Below are 16,092 nucleotides of genomic sequence, written 5' to 3'. Positions count from 1 at the left end.
AAAAAAAATTGATATCAAATAGTATACGTTATAGTTGAAGTGGTAACAGTAATTGCCCAAGGATGTCATATAGAGCAAGAGAATATATCATCAAGGCCAAAACTGTGAATGCCCACATGCAAAGAACGAGTAGAAATCTCACTGTAAAGTTAGGGGAACTACAGAGTTTCACAGATGCCTTTTTTTTTTTTTTTTTTTTACTTTTTAAGTATATTTTTTTTACTTTTTAACTACATGCTGTGTAGTTGAGAAAACCAGCATTTTGGATTTGACAATTAGAAGTTATTATTAGCATTTGCCTTGGCACAGTTAGTATAGAAAAGAGAGTAAGACTCTTAGTGAATTTGGCCATAAGTAGGGATGGGAGGGAGGAGGTAAATTTGGATGATAAAAAATTTCATCCAAAGGATTCTGGGAGGGTAGCATTTTTTTTCTGGGATGGGCATAAAGATCATCTGCTGGGCTTGGGATAACCAGGAGTAACATACTGTAGGAAGTTTGCAGGAATGAAGAATTCAAACAGTCACACAGGAGACGGAATGGTAGATAACAAGAGATCATTCAAAGAATTGATCAGCAATACTGAAAACTTCAGTGCATAAGTGACCCAGATTTTTTTCATGACATCATTCTGTCAGTATGATTTTAATTTTTATTTCAGTACTTTAGCTTCCTCGTATAAAGGATAAAATGTCCTTGCATGAATATAGTGAAAGGAGAAGTAAGGGGAAATAATATTGAAGGTACTATGATGGAAATTCTGATTATCGGATATGTCTTCTGAGCTAACACAAATGGAATCAATAACCACAGTTTGTTTCCATTTTGTTTTTTAAGTATAATTATCTCAGAGTGGGCAAAAGCAGACTGAGTAGAATAGAAACTAAAACAGTGGTTATTGGTAATTTTTTCCAAGTTGTACACTGGAGACATATCACATATTCATTTCTGGCACCCTGACTTACTATTTAATAATTCTCAGGAAAAGGGACTTGTATTTATTTATGATTTCCCCAGTAAGTGAGAGCTAAGGTAGCAGAGACCTAAAAAGATGAGAGTGGAGAACAAAGCACCTGGGTTGTATCCATATTATTTTGATTATCTGAGTTCTTGAACTCTTCAGTTACACTCTTCAGAAGTGTACTGCATAAGTAGTTCATGTTATTCTCTTTCTGCATGTGGTTTTTATTTGCTGTTTGTTTTTAAGGCTTTCTGTGAAACTTTAGAAGAGACAAACTACCGTTTTCAAAAAGAACTACTTGAAAAACAAAAAGAGTTGGAATCACTGAAGAAACTGCTCAGTGAGAAGCAACTTCTTATAGACACTCTAGAAAACAGAATCAGGTATGTGCTGTGGACTGCATTTTCAGTCCAACAAGTTCAGCTCAGTACTCTGGACTAAATACCTTTTGTCCATTAATATAATTTAGGAAATTTCTGACTCCAGAAGTCTTAGGCTCATGGTGTACATCCTCATAGATGGGGAAAACTGTTGTCTGATTATTTATTTAGAAGGCTGAAAATTTGAAGGATAGGAAATACCGGGAAAATAAGGCTGTAGCTGTTCACCAAGGCAAACATTATCTATTTTAACCTATTTAAATGATATGTTTGTTTCTAGTCATTTATACCAACTTTTCACATATTGAAACTTCTAATTTGCCCTCTTGTCAGCATATATCAAATTGATGTTAAAATCATTTTAAATTAATCATAAGTACTGATTTCACTGTTGACACTTAGAGTCAACAGTTTATTAAGTATATGACTCCACTTAGAGCAGCTAAAAGCTGCTAAAGCTACATGCATCGACAACAATAAATATATACCTATTTTATTCATAAAAAACAACTTTTCACTGTACTTTACCTCTAGGACATTATCTCTGAAACCTGAAGAATCACTGCTCACGTCAGGAACAGAAGGCAGACAGACCCTGAAGGTGGAGCCCTCTGCGCTTGAGGTTGATCAGGGTGTCCTGGATGAAGAATCTAGGTATATAACGTTTGGTTTACTGTAGCCTAATCATCTGAGTAATTGGTGGGAAATAGTCATGCTCTATGGGGTCTTTTTTTATGAATTCAGTATCACTGTATCATGAATCTGATGAGCAAACACAGGGAGACTCTACATATTCTAGGCTGTCCCTAAAAGTGAACCTTTGGCATCCAGGCTATACAATTTATTACACTTATTTTGAAGATATGTCTGAATTAACAGGGGTGTGACTCGATTAATTCATTGATTTTGTAACCTTGACAAGTCACTTTAATCTCTCTCAGTGTCAGGCTTTTCCGTGCAAAAAGTGGGGCACTGTGATAGCATCCAGCTTGTCTACATAATAGGAATCATGAATAGTATATTTGAACACAGAATTTTTATTGCATGTAAATCCAAGGTCATCATTAATACTTCAGTGATAGTCGTTAAGCTTATAACCATGAGAACAAATTTTATGTTGGTAAAGGTCATTACAAACTAGATTTTTATTGAAAAATAATAGGTCAGAAAGCTGAAAGAGTTAAAAATACATCCCCAAAGGTGTTATCTGGCAATGATAACTTTATTAAATTTCTGATTGAATATTTAGATATTCTTTTTTATTGAGTATTTTTCCATTTAATATTCTTTACAGGAGGTAAAAAAAATTATAAGGTAATAAGTGAAGAAGTGTGCATCTGGTCTCTTCATTGTGTTTCTCTTTTTTTGCAGGGCTGATAATAAGCAATACTCAAGTTTTAATGAACCTAAAAATTCCGTATCAGACATAGAAGTAGCAGAAGTGGCGTATAATGCAGAAGACTAACGCAGCTCCAGCGGTCCCTTCCATTTTTACGTTCCTCGGAATTTAGAATAGAGTGACAAATATTTAAAAAGAAAAAAAGAGACTGAAGCATCTACATTAAACAGCCAGATTGCACATGTATAAAGTTTACATAAAGGAAAATTTAAGTTATTGGTGTAGGAAATATATTCACTGTTGCTTTAAATTGTCTTTTAGACAAACTTTGTATTTAATACACTAAAAACAATCTAGTTAAGAGTTCTGTCATCAAGGCCCACATCCTTAAATACTGTACATAAATTATTTTGGTATTTTGCCAATATATTGATCCAGACTAACATGGGTGAGCACACTGTGTGTGTATGTGTTTAAATCACCAGTTGTATTAGTTCAGTGGACATAAATTGCATGTTGCTGTCTGTTGAATATATACTTCCTTATGTCTCTGACCTGATATATTTTTATTAATGGTTTAAATGAGTGGCAAAGATGAGTTTAAATATTGATGTGTTTATTATCTCTAAATGAAAGTTGCTTATTTGGAATGTTACTATTTACAAGAAGAAAACTTTCTAGTACCAAAGCAAAACTCTGAAAGAGCTGTAATAACGTAGCTAAAGTGATAAAGTAGCTTTGATTTGAAAAGCAAATCCATTAATATCCAAATACTATAATAAGTGTACCAATGTATTATATGTTACACTTATTTATTTTCCATGTAATCTTTATCTTAAATCTCTACCTATAGAATCAATGGGTTTGCCTTTTTCAGAATACTACCTCTTTTAGCTAATCAGGGCATACTCTTTTGAAAATACAGATTCTAAGCAAATAGGCAGTCATACAAAAAAATAAGAGACAAAAAGCCATATATCCTGCAGAGTTCCTATGTCAGCTCCTGGCATTGCGTTTTTATTTCTGTATATGTAAACATGTTGCTATAATGTCTTGATGCTGATTTTCTTCTTAATATATTTAGCTAAGTGATGCACTTTATGATAATTAAACTCCTTTGTGCCAAGTTTAATGGGTGAATTTCTTTAGTAAGTGGAGTTAGGAAAAAGAATTATATACTGCCTTCACTATTTCACCTTTTACAAAAGTCTCCTAGAGTCCTGTGAGTCTGCTTTACGAAAAAGATATTTATTTCAGCTTTGCATATAGTTGTCAAAAGTGCCTTGTTTCGTTTTATAGTATGAAGTTACTCATTTTATTTTTTATTTCTACTGTTTTGCATATTGCTCTTAATAAGCATGGTAATCATTCTAGCATTTTGAAATTCCAGTTGGTATATTGAACTGCATATGCTTTCTAGAAACTGAAGGAAACTTATTGGGGAATTAGAATAACAATCTCCATTTTTTCCCTCCTCTAAAATGTATCAGTGTCTTGATGTACAGCATATTAAGATGCGGTGGTTTAAAATTCTACTGACATAGATAAACAGATACAATGGCTGTTGTTAGTCTTTGACCTGAAAAGGAGACTGCTTTTCACCAAAGTACCAAAACGTTTTTAAAGTTTTCATCAAAATGGACAGGTATGCTTTATCTCAGAATATTTTTGACAAATTGTATTAGAAATTGGTTTGCTATCCTGGGAAACAGAAAGAGTATAATAAAATGGTCTACTTGTTCATTTCAAAATGTTTAAAAAGTCTTAAAGAGAACAATCATTTAAATTAATATCATTTTTAGTCTAATAAAACATGATAATAAATTTCAGGTATTATAGTGCTACATATATGTCTGTTTTAAAATGAACCATACACTTTCAAAATCTGGCCTTTCAGAAGATTGTATTTAAAACTTAAATGGGTGAAGAAAAACTCTTGTTAATTAGGGAAATCACTATTATTTATATATATTTAGAATTTAATTTTTTTTACTTTTATAATGCATTTTATTCCCAGTATTATATTCATTTAATAAATTATTTTTTCAGTAAATATTAGCTGTCTTGTCAGATCATGAATGCCATTTTTCCCCTCCAGTTTCTGTGTTCTTGTTGTCCCTACAATTTTTGTAAATCGAATTGTAGTGGACTGTAATGACTAACCCAACAGGTGTTTGCGTTCCCCTTCTTCGCCACCTCCAAAATAAGAGATGGGGAAGCTTGTTTTCTCAGCTCCCCTTGCAGCCAGGTTTGAGTCTGTGACATATATAGTCAGTGACACACGTGGACATTCGCTGGTAGCTGCGTCTGCTGCATTTCACAGATGGGGACTGAGTCTGAGATTTTCTTTTTAAGTTTATGCTTTATATTACTGGTCATTTTAAGTATCTGTGAATAGGTGCAGTGCACTTCAAATGTAACCAATATTAATAAAAAATTTGAACATAACTGAAACAGAAAACATTCTATGAATAGTTTTTTAACCTTTTGAAAATTAAGTCCATGTATAAGAAACACAGCCATAAAATTAAGCATTTAGAATGTGTTCTTCTATCTACTAAACTTAGATTAGCCATTTAAAGCACATTCATTTAGAAAACCATGGTTGGGGACATCCCCAGTGGCTACAACTCCACACTCCAGTGCTGGGTCCTGGGTTCAATCCCTGGTGAGGGAGCTAGCTCCCACACGCCACCACTAAGAACCCACGTGCCACAACTAAAAGGCTCCGCCCACCACAACTGAGACGCATCACAGGCAAATCAGTAACGACTATTTTTTTTTTTAATCAACAAATGTTTATTTAAAGGAAGAAAACATGGTCCTGAGAGAAATCATGTAGTTTACTACACATGTCTGTGAGATTAGAAGGGAGCAGTGGCCTTAGGTCCAAGAATAATTAGTCTGGTTTTGAAATGGGTTTTTATTACTTCCAGTGATATTAAAACAAGTTTGTATTCCCAGCTAGTAAAGAAAGGAATCAATTTTCTGGCAGATTTTCAAAGAGCTACATACTTGGTCCACATTTTGATTCTTCATAGAAGTTGCTTTGTTCCGTTGCTGTTTGTTTCGACGCTGTTGGCTTGTACTGGCAAAAATGGTCACCAAAACTTGTATTTTCAATACATGTGTGTTTAAAACTGATGTCTTCTCTGTCACATTATGTACCGTTTATGAGAACTCATGGGAGAGAATTCTCTTAGGTCTCAGTTCCAGTAAAACCTGTGCTTCTCCTAAACAAGTGATTTGTTTTTATCTTAAAGACTATATTACTGTCTTGTTTTGTTTTCTGGGCAGCTCTAAGCCAAATTGTGGTTCACCTATAGCTACTGTATAGAAGCTTATGAGTTACACTTTTGTGTAGTGAATATGACTTTATTTTTCTCTCATTTTCTCTTAACTCAAATTTTCTTCACTATTTAACTTATTCAATTAGAGCAATTAAAGTCTCAGATCTGAATATTTTAGACTACATTCGATAAGAACTTGCCATAGCCTGCACTGAAGCAATTACTGCACCCTTAAGTGATACCAGTAACTATACAGATTATTTTAAAAGGTGCCTTTAAGTAAAATCAGTAAACGTGAGTGCAAATTTAGACATGCTGTCTGTTGGTAGCTATTGGTAGCTTCTTGGCCAGAGCACAATATTAATAAACTCAAGTTATGGTTTGAACTGTTGCCTCAAATTAGAACAGATGCTACTTACCATTTCAGAAAGTGACAAAAGTGATCTTTTCCATAAGATGTTACAGAAAAACCTGAAGGAAATTTTGGGCCAACCCAAGAGAACAGTGTTGTGTTATCTCCAGATAAAACAAATAATTAAAAATACAGCCAATGCGTACTCAGTAGATGAAAGGCAGCATTTTAGATAGAGGGAAGATTAGATACAGACGTCACACGTCCTCGTGTAATGTTTGCAGCCCAGCTAATTACAGTCAAAGGGCCACTCGTGTTAGTACCTGAAACCCTTTGCTGCAGTGCGAAATACAAAACCCATCTCGGGGAGATTAAGCTCATGAGCAGAGAGTCAGGAATGACCTGATCTGCCAGTCTAGTTTTCCAGTTCCCTATATAACAAACATGCAATGACTAACCCAACAGGTATTTCCGTTCCTCTTCTTCGCCACCTCCAAAATAAGAACTGGAGAAACGTGTCTCGGCGCCCCTTGCAGCTCGGTTTGAGCCTGTGACACATACAGTCACTGACCCTCACGGGCGTTTGCTGGTAGCTTCTGGGAGAGGGCTCGCTTTTCTTGTAAGAAGGTAAACGTGTCACTGACCTAGCCTCTCCAGCTTCCTCCTTTTTGACCTCAGATGCTATCCAAAGGTATCATGAAAACCACGTTGCAGAGGAGGTGTGTGACAAGCGTGGGGGAAGAGGAAGAGAATCACAGAGACTCCAGCCACTTAAACCACCCTGAGATGTAGCTTTTTGTTAATTATGCCAAGATAAAAGTTATCTTAAATTTGGATTGTAGGTTGTGGCTTCAGGAGAAGATAAAAGCCCTTCCTGTGATGATACTGTATATCACCAAAGAAAAAAAGGAGAAAAAAGTTTTGAAAGCTAGAGGGAAGATAAGAAGTCTATTAGACATATCAAAGGTCACTTTACATTTGAGGCTCCTTTTGACAAATCAAATATGAATGAAAAGATCTGTTATTCTATGTATAGATATTAGTCTGGTCAGGTAACTAAAACACCAGCACAGACTGGATGGCTGAGACAGTGAATTACAGTGGAGGCTGGGCACCAAGATCTGGGGGCCAGCAGCGTTGGCGTCTGATGAAGACTGTCCCTGGCGCTGCGGTCAGCTGCCTTCTCATTGTGGCCTCACGTGGCCCTTCCTTAGGGCGTCTCTCGTAAGTACAGTAGTCCTGTTGGATTGGGGTCTACCCTTGTGACCTCGTTTAACCTTAATTACTCCCTGTGAGTATGCGTGCCTGTGTGTGTGTGTGCTCAGGCGTGTCTGACTCTTTGCAAACCCCTGGACTATAACCCAGCAGGCTCCTCTGTCCATGGGATTTCCCAGGCAAGAATACTGGAGTGCATTGCCGCTTTCTGCTCCAGGGGATCTTCCCAATCCAGGGATTGGACCCACGGCTCTTGCATTGCAGATGGATTCTTTGCTGCTGAGCCACTTCAGAAGCCAGAGGCTCCATTTACAAACACAGGCAACACTCGGGAGGTAGGACTTCAATATATGAATTTGGGAAGAACGTAAACATTCAGTCCCGAACAGTACAGAATGAATATGACATCATTACATGTCTACAAAGATTTTTCTCAGTTCAAAAGATAAAAGGAGATACACTAAAAAAAAAAAAAAACAGCCTATTCTTTCTTTTATTTGTTTATTCAACAACACTAAGTATCTACTGTGTATCTTCTCTGGGCTATAAAAATTGTTGAGAAGTATGTGATCCCTCCCAGGAGTTTAGAGTGAATGGATTTTTTTTATAATCTATGGTGGCATGAGGTAAACGTGATAATAGAGATACTCGTGATGAACTGGGGAATGAGAGGACTGGACGGGGGCAAATAGTGACAAGCAGCACGAGTCCAGTGCCTTAGCTGCTTTTTCACGTGGAAGGAAGGGCACACCAAGCGCTAGTGTCAGCCCAGCCTGCACAAGGCTCAGTGTCAGCCCTAACTCTCCTCCCTCTTCCCGTGCCTTAGATACAGCCACGAAATGCAAAAGTCCACCTCCCTGATGTAATAGAGACATGCTGCGATGCACACGGTAAGCGTTTTAATGTGGGGCACGTACTGTATATCCATTTACCAGTGTTCTAACAGCGGTTCAAACTTTTACCTGGTATAGCTTCACTAGGATGAGAGTTTCTGGTTCTCTCTTGATAAGCCACACCCCCCCCCAGCGCTTATGTCTGAATCTTAGCTTTGGTTTGGAATCTGTGATGTAAAACATATTTTCTTACTGTTTTTTTCAATCCTGTAATGTGATTTTACCTTTATTTTACCAAGTGTCATCTGACCTGGTTTTTCCTAGAAATAATTATTTATTCTCATATTTCACTGTTTTATATACTATTAATAAATATATTTAAACTTAGTTTAAGTACGGCTGATACACACAGTTTTGAAAACAAAACTGATCGTTTGGTAATCAGTCACAGCAGTGTAGGTGTTCTAAGCAGTCAGCCGTGACCATTCAGCTCATCACGGGTGTTGGTGAGCCCATTCTATAGAGAACATGGAAAACTTGAGTGGCTAAATTATGTCTGTATTCTGAGCTTGGAGGTGACAGCGGAGCACTTGTCTTATGCCTTGAATCTATCCAGTTCTCTCCGTCTCCACTGCCATCGCCCTGACCCGAATCACAAAAACACCTCATGAAATACAGCACTGGGAGGGTCTGTCAGCTTCCACCTTTGCCCCACTTTAATCCAGTCTCCCAGAGCAGCCTTACTGTTCTTTTTGAAAAACATTAATCATACCATGTTTTTCTCTCTACCTAAAAATTTTCAAAGATTCCTCATCACTTTTAATATTAGAACAGCCAAACCTCTCTCTGTGGTCTCCAAACATGGTTCCACTCTGCCAACCCCTCTCCTTCACGCCCGCCACGGGCCACCTTCCGTTCCTTGACGGGTTCAGGTCTGCTGCTGCCTGATCTTCCCATAACCCCTGTCTAGAGAGCCATACCCCAAGTCCTAACTGGCTCTTCTCCTCCAAGTCTCAGGTTAACTGTTACCTCAGGCAACCTAAAATACTCCTCAAAACAGTAATTTCGATGTCAATTTTCTTATTTTCTTATTATCTGTTCCGCTTGCCCGCCTCCCCAAAGCTTGCCCCAAAAGGCAAGGCTTTGCCTGTTTTCCTGTAATCCCTGCCTGCCCCACAACTACCAAGCTTAGAAAGAAATGGCAGATGCTCAAAATATTTATTGAATAACCTAAGTTAGGACAATATTAGAGAAAACAGAGGTATTTGAAAGGAAATTTTAAGTCTTGGGGATCGATTCTTGTGGGTGGTTGTGCTGCCAACTGAGGAAGAGAATAGCCAGGAAGAGGGGCTGGGGCAGGCCCAGCCCGGGGCACGCTGGACTCGAGCAGGTAAAGAGGGGCTGGGGCAGGCTCAGCCCGGGGCACGCTGGACTCGAGCAGGTAAAGAGGGGCTGGGGCAGGCTCAGCCCGGGGCACGCTGGACTCGAGCAGGTAAAGAGGGGCTGGGGCAGGCTCAGCCCGGGGCACGCTGGACTCGAGCAGGTAAAGAGGGGCTGGGGCAGGCTCAGCCCGGGGCACGCTGGACTCGAGCAGGTAAAGAGGGGCTGGGGCAGGCCCAGCTCGGGGCACGCTGGACTCGAGCAGGTAAAGAGGGGCTGGGGCAGGCCCTGCCCGGGGCACGCTGGACTCGAGCAGGTAAAGAGGGGCTGGGGCAGGCTCAGCCCGGGGCACGCTGGACTCGAGCAGGTAAAGAGGGGCTGGGGCAGGCTCAGCCCGGGGCACGCTGGACTCGAGCAGGTAGGTCATCCAAGTGGAGCTCTCGAGCAGGCGTCCAGAATTCAGACGAGCGGTCTGCCTTGCAGAACTCAAGTCAGATTCATAAGGACTAATTGTTCTTCACACCCGTTGCCTAGTCTACATTGATCTAAGCCCCGTCAGGGCCTCGTATGTTAGCAGTGCTAAAATGAACACCAGAAGCGCATGGTCCCGGGTGAACCACTGTGACAAGCATCACAGAAACACGCTTCCTGGGCCCAGCTGTCTCATCCAGGTAGTTTGTTTTCCATTCCAAAAGTAATTTGTAACCAGAGAGAACTGTGTTCTCGTCTTCCTTTAGAGGGGATACAATAAGGGCAGCATACCACAGTTTGGTCTTGTTTTGGCTAATTTTAGTATTTAGCATTTAAACTAAAGGTTAAGAAAAAGTCAAATATACAGTAAAATTTAAATCCTTCAGCCTCACTAGTAATCAGATATAGTTGCTATTTTTTTTAATGTATTTTCACTAGAGTTGGAGCAATGAAGTCTGTGTATTGCTGGTAGGAGTGTGGACTGGTTCAAGAATAGCATTTCTGGAGTTGATTTGACTACATACAGCCAAACTACTAAAAAGGTTCATAGCCTTCAATCTAGAAATTACACTTTGAGGAACTTATACAAAAGAAATATATATGATGTTTAAAGGATATACATCACGCTTATCTTGAACACGTCAGCCAGTTTCCAGTACTGAGGGGATTCTGTCAAATATTTTATGATAGATAAAAAGTGGACTGCTTTGTACCCAATAAAGCAATGTTACAGAAGATTTAAAGATATTCATGATATAATTAAAAGAAGCAGACTTCAAGATAGTATTATCTCACTTTTAGAAGTAAAAAGGTGTTCAACATTTATGCATTTGTATACAGAAAAAAATAAAATCATAGTCATGGTTATCTACTTGATGGAATTATGAAGGAATCTTATTTCCTTCCTGTCATGAATCTGTATTCTCTCTCTTTTCTATAATAAGCATGTACTGAAAAAAGTCTTTGTAGTTTTTAAATTATTTTCAAACTAATAGTAATTAGTATGTGTGTTACCCCATCATCTACAGTGTGTTTGCCTCAAGGCCCATTCCTTCATCTACTTCTCCTATCAAAGGGAGACAGTGCCGTCCACACTATGGCACTATGGTGGTCCAAATGGAGTGTGAAAATCCTCAACTCGGTCTATCCCATAGTCAGTTCAGTTCAGTCGCTCAGTCGTGTCGGACTCTTTGCAACCCCATGAATCGCAGCACGCCAGGCCTCCCCGTCCATCACCAACTCCCGGAGTTCACTCAGACTCACGTCCATCAAGTCAGTGATGCCATCCAGCCATCTCATCCTCTGTCGTCCCCTTCTCCTCCTGCCCCCAATCCCATAGTAGGCACTTGTAAATGAACAGACTCTGACAAACGACCCCCTGCACTGAATAGCATCATCTTGGCCCTTCAGGAGTCTACCTGTGAACAGGAAAAACACTGGAAATCCTTCATTAAACTGACATTGGTGGACGGACTGAAAGTCATTCGTTAACTAACCTTGTTATTCCATCATTTACTCTATATTTTACATTTTGAAAGCTTGAGTAGGCTCTGTCTGGTTTACAAATGGTTTTTGTTCTAACCACGCTTCGCCATACTTAATCCGTTGAGACTGCATGTTAAGTCCCTCAGTCGTGTCCGACTCTGTGCGACCCCATGGACTGTAGCCCTCCAGGCTCCTCTGTCCTTGGGAGTGGGTGGATTGCCATGCCCTCCTCCAGGGTATCTTCCCCACCCAGGGACCGAACCCACCTCTCCTCTGTCTCCCGCGTTGGCAGGTGGACACTCACTAGCGCCACCTGTGGTAGACGATGGTCTTTCAGATTAATCTTAAAATGCCTTTCAATATATAAGATAATGGAAATCTGCATAATGATTGCAATGGGACAATTTATAAAGTTTGAACTGGTGATTAAGCACGAATAATTTAAAGCAAATATTTGTATGGACAAACAGGGCTTCAGGGGGCTTCCCAGGTGGAGCTAGTGGTAAAGAACCCATCTGTCAACACAGGAGACATAAGAGACTCAGGTTCGATTCCTGGATTGGGAAGATCCCCTGGAGGAGGGCATGGCAACCCGCTCCAGTATTCTTGCCTGGAGAATCCCATGGACAGAGGAGCCTGGCGCGCTACAGTCCATGGGGTCACAAAGAGTTGGACAGGACAGAAGCGATTTAGCATGCGTGCACAGGGCTTGAGGAAAGCAGATTAGTTAGAGATGAAAGGTAAGTGGAGACTTTTGTAAAGAATCGAATGGGAGATTTCCAAGTGAGCCAGGCCAAGCACAAAGAGATGATACAGATTTGGAGTCTGCTCAAAAATGACACGTCGGGCCACCTCAACTAAATGGGCCCACAAGCAGGGCAAACGGTTTGCCAGAGGGATACAGATCGCTTCCAAGCCAGCCTCCAGCCTGGCGACTCACGCAGCACACTCGAGGCAACAACCACACGAAGTCACGGAAGCAGAGAAACCGCCGGTTCCCGCCCTGTGTTCGGTCCGCCATCAGCCCACCTACCACCATGCAAGGGAACCCCTTGCTGCGCCACCATTATCTGACGGCTCGTTCTGTTTTTTAATGTCTTCATGCATTCATGTTTCACAAAAGTCTATCAATCACCAGCTCTAATTTTATACTCATTAATCAAAATAAGGGCTGTGCTTTTGCCTAAAATGGATTAATAATGCTTTGATTATGATAAACAGACAGGAATTGGAAGACAGAGGAAGAAGTGAAAGATGGCCCGAGGTGAACTAATGAAAGCATGCATAAGGAGGAGCAAGTGACAACACCATATGGGCCCACGCCCCAGAAATGAAGGAAAGATGAGCAGAAAAGCATGGTGGATAAGAGTGGAACAGACAAAGACAGGAGGGCACTCGGTGTGGGAGGCTGATGATTCACAGTTTCAGACCGCAATCCTTTAGCTAGTCCATCAGTGATTTATTTACAGGATCTTGGAGACACTGGTTTTATAGTACGTGAACGGCTTTATGTTCAAAGTAACATTTTACTGTATGTGTTGAAAGATAGATGTTTAGAAATGTCTTCCAGCTTTTAGCTAGGCAATACATTAATTTCTCCTTTATGGAGGAACCTTTGTGTGTGTGTGTGTGTGTGTGTTTAGTCACTCAGTCGTGTCTGCCCCTTTGCAACCCAATGGACTGTAGCCCGCCAGGCTCCTCTGTCCATGGAATTCTCCAGCCAAGAACACTGGAGAGGGTTGCCATGTCCTTTTCTAGGGGATCTTCCCTACCCAGGGATTGAACCCAGATCTCCTGCATTGCAGGCAGATTCTTTACCATCTGAGCCACCAGGGAAGCCCCTGATATAGTTTACGTGGATATATTCATAATGCCATCCTCAAAATATTTTGTAAAAATCTGTGGGGTTTACTTTTCTGAATATGTCATATCTATAAAATGTTTCCTTATGTTCTCCAGTTCTTCACTTATCTCTTAATCCGAAGCTAGTTAAGAATATACTTTAAAATTAAACAGACCTAAGCTTGGGTTCTTGCTTCTTACCAAGTAAAGCAAATTGCCTCAGCTCTCTGAGCCTCAGCGCTCATTTGGAATAGAGATAATGGGAGTGCTCACCAGTTCGTTTTGTTGCAAGGAGGACACCTGGGAGTGTGTGTCAAGCGTGCAGCTGCAGACCTGGCATTACCCGTGGCTTGGAACCAGCAGCCGAGCCCAGGGCAGCGGGGGGCTTGCACGGGTGCCCAGTGTGCTCTTTTGCACACACTGCCGCCTCACACAGTGCCCACCAAGCTATGTCCCTGAGAGGTCGCAGTTCAGCCACAGCCGGAGAGTTAAGAGGAGCAGAGAAAGCTCCCTGAAATGCTGAACTGTCCATATTCCTACCAGTCACAGTTTTCTCTGGTGATGGTGGGATCTCTGTTTGAATACGTTCACGGACATGCACGTTTAAGGCACCCTGATTGACAGTTAATCTGAGGTCACCTCCTCAAGGTCGCCTCTCACGCTGCTCACTTCTTAGTCATACTAGCCTTCTCAGCACCTGGAATGTTCTACTTGCCTACCGCAAACCTTCAGGGACAACATTATCGCTACATTTTCTTTCAATAGAAGGATAAAGCCAAAACCTACGGAAACCTCAACTTCCTGCTTCTGCAGTCTGCCCAATAAGTCTTGTTTTATGAGTGATGCTTACAAACTGTTCTATAAACATTGAAATTTAAAATGTAAATATAAATACATAAAGCAAATAGGCATATTGTTTAAGGACACAAAGAAATAGGGAAATGAGAGAAGTTGATCTATTTGTTGTCAGATACCAAATTCCTTCAAACATTCTTGGAAGCATTTTTCTTTCGGTTTAGTCTCACCTTTCAAATATGTCAGAGGAATACCATTGATTCAGTGTGCTGTCAAGCCATAAGAAGCTGATACAGAAGTCACTTCCTGAATTCATTTTCAAGGCACAGAACAGCCACCGTGACCAGACAGACAGAATGCCTTGTGCCTTGGTCGGTGCCTCACTCAACTGCATAGAGAGTTTTTCATTCTAAAATGTTTGAAAGCAAATATCATTTGAGTAGTGTTATTCCATTCTTTGTTCACAAGCTTCTGCTAAGAAGTGACATCATCTGAGAAATTTGTATTTTGAGATATGTAAATAAGAATTTCCTTGTGTTCAGTGTACATGCTAAGTCGCTTCAGTCGTATCTGACTCTTTGTGACCCCCATGGACTGTAGCCCGCCAGGCTTCTCTGTCCATGGGATTCTCTAAGCAAAGATCCTGGAATGGATTACCATTTCCTCCTCCAGGAGATCTTCCCGACCCAGGAATCAAACCCCCATCTCTTATGTCTCCTGCATTGGCAGGCGGGTTCTTTACCACACGCCACCTGGGAAGTTCTAAGAATTTCCTTAAATTTAACCAATTTAATCATGAAAGCCTTGCCCATGCCTATAGCATTTCTGGAAAAATTATGGCAACAAAAGCACAATCTATGCTGGCCTTGGATTCTGTCTACAGAAACATCATAGGAACATTTTAGCCTTTGCTCTCAAGTACCCAGCGTTCTGTGGTCTGTACGCCCACCTGAACGAGCCTGCGCTTGACATGCGTTCAATGGACAAGGCCCTCCCGACTCAGCTACTTCCGCAGGCCCCGCTGTCTTCCAGCTCTGCAAGGCGCGTCTCCAGTAGGACGCCCCGGCAGGTGGGCCCCAGCACCGCGTGCGTGCCTCTAGTAGGGCACTTACTGCTTTGGGTTGTACTTGTTTAAGTCCATTCCCCATGTAGACGCTAAGCATACGCACGCCAGAGGCTCTACGGATATGTGTTTCATATGAATGGATGGATTAATCTTAGAAATTAAAAATAAGGTATTTGAACCTCTTAGCCCTCAGACAATTAATACCTTATGATTAAAATGGAAAAAAATAAAAAATAAAATGGACTCAGAGGGTCTATTATAACTAGAAGTACTTTGAGAATTGGCTGGTTTAAACTGACCCTCAGCACGAATCCCGTAGGTATCAAATCTGCCTTTCCCCCAGAAGCTACTGTGATTCGAAAAGCTCTTCCACAGCGGTTGAGGGGTGCAAGTTTGCAGACAGACTCTACTTCATTAGGTCCGAATCCTAGGACTTTCATGCCTGATGGAGCCCATCAAGTAAGTCTTCTGCTCCAAACCCCTCATCTTACAGGTAAAACCTCACACCAGGAAGATTATCTGAATGCTGGTGGAGCAGTAGAACCCTGTGGAAAACAGGTCTCTTTGGTTCCCAGCCCAGTGCTGTTGTGTTTGGTTATATCCACAAAGATGGCATGAATATTGGATCATAGCCACTATCTGAGTGTTAACTTTTTCACAGCCACTGGAGAGAGGTTCCCAAT

At 40.8% G+C, this 16,092-nt stretch overlaps 1 protein-coding gene across 7 annotated transcripts in view; it reads left to right on the top strand.

The window, feature by feature from the left end:
• Nucleotides 1-4,733, top strand: part of SNX16 (sorting nexin 16) — a 37,047-nt gene extending 32,314 nt beyond the window's left edge. For all 7 annotated transcript variants that reach the window (XM_044928500.2, XM_044928501.2, XM_006074713.4 and 4 more), the window contains 3 exons: nucleotides 1,208-1,344; nucleotides 1,876-1,995; nucleotides 2,713-4,733. In XM_044928500.2, coding sequence (XP_044784435.1) covers nucleotides 1,208-1,344; nucleotides 1,876-1,995; nucleotides 2,713-2,806 — 351 coding nt within the window. In that variant the 3' untranslated portion in view covers nucleotides 2,807-4,733. The remainder of the gene's footprint in view (nucleotides 1-1,207; nucleotides 1,345-1,875; nucleotides 1,996-2,712) is intronic.
• Nucleotides 4,734-16,092: the final 11,359 nt, after the last annotated feature.

This window comes from Bubalus bubalis, chromosome 15 (assembly GCF_019923935.1).
Source record: "Bubalus bubalis isolate 160015118507 breed Murrah chromosome 15, NDDB_SH_1, whole genome shotgun sequence".
Lineage (NCBI taxonomy): Eukaryota > Metazoa > Chordata > Mammalia > Artiodactyla > Bovidae > Bubalus > Bubalus bubalis.
Note: the sequence above shows the minus strand (reverse complement) of the source record. Positions and strands in the feature narration are given on the sequence as shown.